The sequence below is a fragment of the Petromyzon marinus genome, unplaced genomic scaffold (genome assembly GCF_048934315.1).
Source record: "Petromyzon marinus isolate PM22_M1 ecotype Great Lakes invasive population unplaced genomic scaffold, UKy_Petmar_22M1.pri1.0 PM_G_Scaffold_37, whole genome shotgun sequence".
Lineage (NCBI taxonomy): Eukaryota > Metazoa > Chordata > Hyperoartia > Petromyzontiformes > Petromyzontidae > Petromyzon > Petromyzon marinus.
In genome coordinates, this window is record NW_027422950.1 from 986,844 (window position 1) to 993,782 (window position 6,939).

The 6,939-nt window shown below is 44.5% G+C and overlaps 1 protein-coding gene across 1 annotated transcript; it reads left to right on the forward strand.

Annotated features, from left to right (window-relative positions):
• The first annotated feature begins 4,670 nt into the window (after positions 1-4,670).
• LOC142915937 (uncharacterized) lies at positions 4,671-5,999 on the forward strand. The gene has a single exon (XM_076061562.1). It carries the CDS (start codon positions 4,671-4,673, stop codon positions 5,997-5,999), a length of 1,329 nt encoding a protein of 442 aa, XP_075917677.1.
• The last annotated feature ends 940 nt before the right edge of the window (positions 6,000-6,939 follow it).

Genomic DNA, 6,939 nt, shown 5'->3' on the forward strand with positions numbered 1-6,939 from the left:
CTCTAACTAGGAGCAAGAGCCAATAAGCTCCCAAGCATTCATAGTGCTTGCTTAACCACCTCAGCAACTCGGAGTTTAGTGTCGTACCTCTTCTGAAACACTCGAAGAGCATCCCCAAGTAGCAGCTGCCCCTGTGTGGCACAAGGTGGTGGCCCTGCACCGGCCTGCATGTGGACAAGAGCCTGTCAGTAGGGGGCGATGATTGATGTGTCATCTCAGTTGTGTAGTTTGTAGGTAATGTTTAGAATTTGCTACATTTTCACTCAGACGCCAGCATGCAATGGCCTCGTTTTGAATGACACAATAGTATGTTTTACATACACTCTGAAGCAGACTGCAACTTTTTTTTCAAAGCTTGTTAATACGATGTAATGTGATGCAGTATATTTTGCTGCAGTAATTCAATGTTAATATGCCTGTCAATAATTTAGAATGTATACTTGTCTGGTTTTGTGCATACTTGTAACATTTGATCTGTAAGGGTCAAACATTGAATAAGTGATGTTAGGACAAAGTGTGTGTGTGTTTGGAAGTAACCTGTACAGAGAACTCAGGTGAGACCCGTTGTTCTTGTGATACAGGTCAAACGGTGTTTTTGTGGTTCCACGAAGCATCTGGAGCAACTCATTGTCTTTGAAATAGGTAGTACGCTCAGATCATTCATCAGTTACAAGGTATACCACTTAAAGGTTACACGTATAGGAGGAGGTACATTCTCTACAACACGAATTGTAGTTTTGTGTTACGTGTTGACGTAGATTTTGTCTAACTGGGACTAGAAATGCTCCTTGCTGATTAACGTCTGGATGTTCGTTACCTATCGGTTGAAGCAAACCCCACTGCTGTTGTTGAGACGCTGTGCACCATTTAATGGTCCAACACATTGACGGCCTTCAGGCCAGGAAAGTCACAACATTTGCACACGAAGGACGCATTCACGCAAGTACCCCATGCTCTGTTTTGAAGTTTTAAAATGAAACATCTTTGAATTGTGTTGTGTTTTTTTTGTATTTCTTCATTAAAAGCTTGTTTCAATTTACATCTGGAAGACTTCATTGAAAAGGACATTTCGTGTGAATTTTCTCTCGTCATTAAGTAGATGGCCTTGCCGGGGGTTCGGTTCAATGCGGACACAAACAGTGAACACACACACAGTGTACACACACAATGTACACACAGTTTATACACAGTGTACACACAATGTACAGACAGTGTACACAGACAGTGTACACACACACTGTACACAGTGTGTACACAGAGTGTACACACAGTGTACACACACACTGTATACACAAAGTGTACACACACACACAGTGTACACACACAGTGTACACACACAGTGTATACACAGTGTACACACACAGTGAACACACAGTGTACACACACAGTGTCTGTACACAGTGTACACACACAGTGTATACACAGTGTACACACAGTGTACACACACGCACAGTGCACACACACAGTGTACACACACAGGGTACACACAGTGTATACACAGTGTACACACACAGTGTACACACACACTGTATACACACAGTGTACACACACAGTGTACACACACACAGTGTACACACACTGTACACACAGTGTACAAACATACAGTGTACACACATAGTGTACACACCGGGTACACAGTGTACACACACACAGTGACACACACAGTGACACACACAGTGACACACAGCGACACACAGTGACACACACAGTGTACACACACAGTGTACACACACACAGTGTATACAAACTGTACACACAGTGTATACAAATAGTGTACACAGTGTACACACACTGTACATACACAGTGTGCACACACAGTGTACACAAACTGTACACACACAGTGTACACACACAATGTACACACACAGTGTACACACACACAGTGTACAAACACGCAGTGTACACACATAGTGTACACACCGGGTACACAGTGTACACACACACAGTGACACACACAGTGACACACACAGTGACACACAGCGACACACAGTGACACACACAGTGTACACACACAGTGTACACACACACAGTGTATACAAACTGTACACACAGTGTATACAAATAGTGTACACAGTGTACACACACTGTACATACACAGTGTGCACACACAGTGTACACAAACTGTACACACACAGTGTACACACACAATGTACACACACAGTGTACACACACACAGTGTACAAACACGCAGTGTACACACACAGTGTATACACACAGTGTACACACAGTGTACACACACGCAGTGTACACACACAGTGTATACACAGTGTACACACAGAGTGTACACACACACAGGGTATACACAGTGTACACACACACAGTGTACACACGGTGTACACACAGTGGATACACCCAGTGTACGCACACAGGGTACACACACAGTGTATATATACACACAGAGTGTACACACACAGTGACATAGTGACAAGCACACTGACACACAGTGACACGCACACAGTGACACAATGACACACACAGCGACACAGTGACACAGTGTATACACACAGTGTACACACACACAGTGTACACACACAGTGTATACACAATAATGTCCACGTTGTTGTTGCTGAGCTCACACACCAAAGGGAGGAAGCAATGGAAAATGAATCTAAATCAACTTAAACTCCAACTGTGTGACGTCACCACTCTGCATTACGTCATCGGCGTGAAACGCCAGGGGGAGGTGTACCTCGCTAGGACGTCATGTCACCAAGGTATTCACCCCTCCCCCGTCCACCGCGCTCTTGAGCGTGACGTCACCTCCGCCCGTGTCACTGCCGATATCGTTCCAGTGGCAATCCTTATTTGGGCAAAGCTACGCCCAGTGGCTGGTGGCTCATTAACATAATGTGTCCGTTAAAGCCGTTGCGAGTTTATTGCGATGGGTTCGGCGCCCACGCCCCCATCCCTCGACATATGGGCCGGCCTCATTAACATAATTTATTCATATTCTTAGTTTTTTCGGTAAAGTCACCTTGAAGAGACAGTGACTTTACCGAAAAAACTAAGAATATGAATTACTGCAGTCACGAAAGCTTTAAATCAAAATATAATTTATTCAGTTAAAGAGTCGCTCGTGGGAGGGAAGTGACGTCATACTACTTCCTGCTGTCGCGAGGCAACAGGAAGCTGCCGTGTGCGCGCTTGCACTGAAATCCGAGGTGAGAAATTCTCATCGTTGTGGTGGTGATGGTGGTTGTGGTGGTGGTTGTTGTTGTTGTTTACCAAGGTAGAGCCTCGCTCTCTCGTAGGGATGTCAGTTGAGTAGCAGCGAGCATGGGAATCGATGTCCAGGTTGGAACTTTACAACGCGGGGCCTAGCCACGCGGGGCCTTGCCTCCTGCCCTCGCCTGATTGCATTCACTTTAATTATCTCGCTTAAGTTTAATTTGTCTTCACCCGGCTCGCCACTTTGTAACTTTGTTTTATTGTAAATATTCACGCAGTTTTTATTTTCTTTTGTTAGCAGGCCAAGCCCGCTTGAGCTGCTATACCGCTCTTGTTATCAGAAGCGACCTGCCCACAACAACACAAGGTGAGGCTTTGTCAACGTGTGTGAATGTTTTGACTTAAAACTTTGGTGACTGCAGGAATTAATATTCTTGGTTCTTTCGGTAAAGTCACGTAGATAGAAAATAAAATTAAAATAAATAAAAATAATTGCAAATAAAGCAAAACAACTCACGTCGTTTTGATCGCAACACAAGTGGTCTTTATTTAATGTAATTGTATTATCTGTTATTGTTATTTTCTATCTACGTAACTTTACCGAAATCAACAAGAATACGTGTGTCAATGTCTATCGGTCAAAGACGCTAAACGGAGTGACGCAAACTCCAAATATACAGCAGGCATCAGGGTCGGGATCGAACCCACGACTTCCTGTATACCAGGTGAGGTAGTTAACATCTCACCACGGAGAGAGACACGCAAACTCAGTTAGCCTCGGCTATGTTCATTGATCCTCAATTACTTGGTGGAGTGATGAAGCATTCATGCCATGCAGATGAAGGTGGCCAGGCGTGATTCTAGACACGCCACTGCCTGTTTACCCATTGACAGTGTACAGTTTGTGTTTGCATTAACGTTTATTAACTCTGTTGAACACGGAGGTTATAGCGTAACAATAGTTTATTTTTGTTTTCCTCTGGAACTCTTTATAAGAATGGAAACAGGAAGTTAACACAGCACACACATTCAGCTGAAGTCGGAACTGTTCATCCCAGCATTCAAGGACATCTGAGCCTAGATTCACACCTCTAAGTTGTGATTGAACATTAATTTATGAATTTCTGCATAACACAAATAGTATTGTTTTCAACACCCTTTGCTATGTCAGCTGAATTTAGCTCTCATAAATATTCCTTTTGTAGCCAGACCGCCGAAATTGTGTGCTTAGAGTTTTGGGTGAACATTCATTTTGAAGATACGAGGGCTTCCAGGCATGTTTATGACCATTTGCCCTCTCATTGTGTGCCATAACAGCCCTGTGAAAAATTTGGGAAACGTTTTTACTACATCATGAATATATGAATATAGACGTGTAAGTCACATGTGACTATATATGCATTCCTCTGTGCCTCGATACTGACGTGTAGATGGTGTGGATATTATTTTTTTCTGTCTGCAGCTGACGCTTCCTCTGACGCTTCCTCCGCAGAATTGGTCTGATGGAGCAAATGCACTCAGCGCAGCTCGGTAGGACAAGGCTCCAATGCGACCGGTGTCCATACAGCACGGATCGTACTGGAGATTTCACACAGCACGAGAGAACTCACACAGGAGAGAAACCCTTCAAGTGCACTGTGTGTGGGAAGGCGTTTGCACGTTCATTTACTCTTGTAGAACACCAGAGAACACACACGGGAGATAAACCCTTCAAGTGCAGTGTGTGTGGGAAGGCGTTTGCACATTCATCTACTCTTGTAGCACACCAGAGAACACACACGGGAGATAAACCCTTCAAGTGCAGTGTGTGTGGGGAGGCATTTTCACAGTCCCCACATCTTCAAGTACACCAGAGAACACACACAGGAGAGAAACCCTTTAAGTGCACTGTGTCTGGGAAGGCATTTGCATGGCCATCAGTTCTTCAGACCCTCCAGAGAACTCACACAGGAGAGAAACCCTTCAAGTGCACTGTGTGTGGGAAGGCATTTGCACGTTCATCTGCTCTTGTAACACACCAGAGAACATACACGGGAGTGAAACCCTTCAGGTGCACGATGTGTGCGAAGGCGTTTGCACATTCATCAAATCTGCAAAGACACCAGAGAACACACACGGGAGAGAAACCCTTCAAGTGCACTGTGTGTGGGAAGGCATTTGCACGTTCATCTGCTCTTGTAACACACCAGAGAACATACACGGGAGTGAAACCCTTCAGGTGCACGATGTGTGCGAAGGCGTTTGCACATTCATCAAATCTGCAAAGACACCAGAGAACACACACGGGAGAGAAACCCTTCAAGTGCATTGTGTGTGGGAAGGCATTTTCACAGTCAGCTGTTCTTAAAAAACACCAGAGAACACACACAGGAGAGAAACCCTTCAAGTGCACTGTGTGTGGGAAGGCATTTGCACAGTCATCTGTTCTTAAAATACACCAGAGAACACACACAGGAGAGAAACCCTTCAGGTGCATTTTGTGCAGGATGATGTTTGCACAGTCATCACATCTTGAAGTACACGAGAGAACACACACGGGAGAGAAACCCTTCAAGTGCACTCTGTGCGGGAAGGCGTTTTCACAGTCACCACATCTTAAAGTACACCAGAGAACACACACGGGAGAGAAACCCTTCAAGTGCAGTGTGTGTGGGAAGGCGTTTGCAAAGTCATCTCCTCTTGTAACACACCAGAGAATACACACAGGAGAGAAACCCTTCAGGTGCACTCTGCAGGAAGGCGTTTGCACATTCATAAAATCTTCAAGTACACCAGAGAACACAGAAGCATCAGAAGATCTGCAAGGAGTGGAGTCTGAAATCAGCTTGTGAAAGTCAAAGTGCCACAATAAGCCCATCCCTCATGAAACACGAACCGGAAGAAAATCCCAGCTTGGACACTTTTAAAGGTATCAAGGTGAAATATGAAGAGGTGATGGTGAAATTTGAAGAGGTGATGGTGAAGAGGGAAGAGGTGATGGTGAAATGTGAAGATGAAGATTCAACTCCAGAATCGGACCTTCACATTGATGGAGGCAACGTAAAGCAGGAGGAGAATTCTGACTGAGGCAGAGCGAGGCAACTCCCAGCAATTCATGGAAGTGGAGGTGTGGGTGGACTTGCTCCTAGACCAGGGGTCGGGAACCTTTTTGACTAAGAGAGCCATGAAAGCAAAAAAATTGGAAATTTATTTCAGTGAGAGCCATATAATATATTTTAAAAGTGAATTCAACTAAATGTCAGTATAATAAGCCTCTGAATTTATTCTTTTAAATAATGTTGTTATAACACTCACCATTAATGCGACTTCTGGTGCTGCATGGATTTGCTGATGTCTTTGTAGTCGGGTTGGTACTTGGTGAGGTTAAGCTTCATGCAAGCGTTGAGGCTTTCATCCGTTAAACGTGATCGTAGGTTGGACTTGATGTTTTTAAGATGTGAGAATGACTGCTCACATGCATACGTAGATCCAAACATGGTCAATACAGCAATACTCACACGCTGCAGTGTGTGGTATGTGACAGGAAGCGCGTTCCAAGTTTTGAGAATCAGCTGGTCTTCGGATTGGAGTTTTTTCATTTCTGTCCACATGTGCTTGCTCGCCAACTCCGCTTTCTGTCGTGTGATTCTTTCCAAATCTTCATTCAGTGACTTGAACTTATTCACCCACATGTCTGAGGCCTTCAGGTCAGCCACTTCTGCTTCAAAATCTCTGACGGAGACACCAGGGATGTAATTCAGGTCGGCTGTGTTCAGTGAACACTCGTTTGGA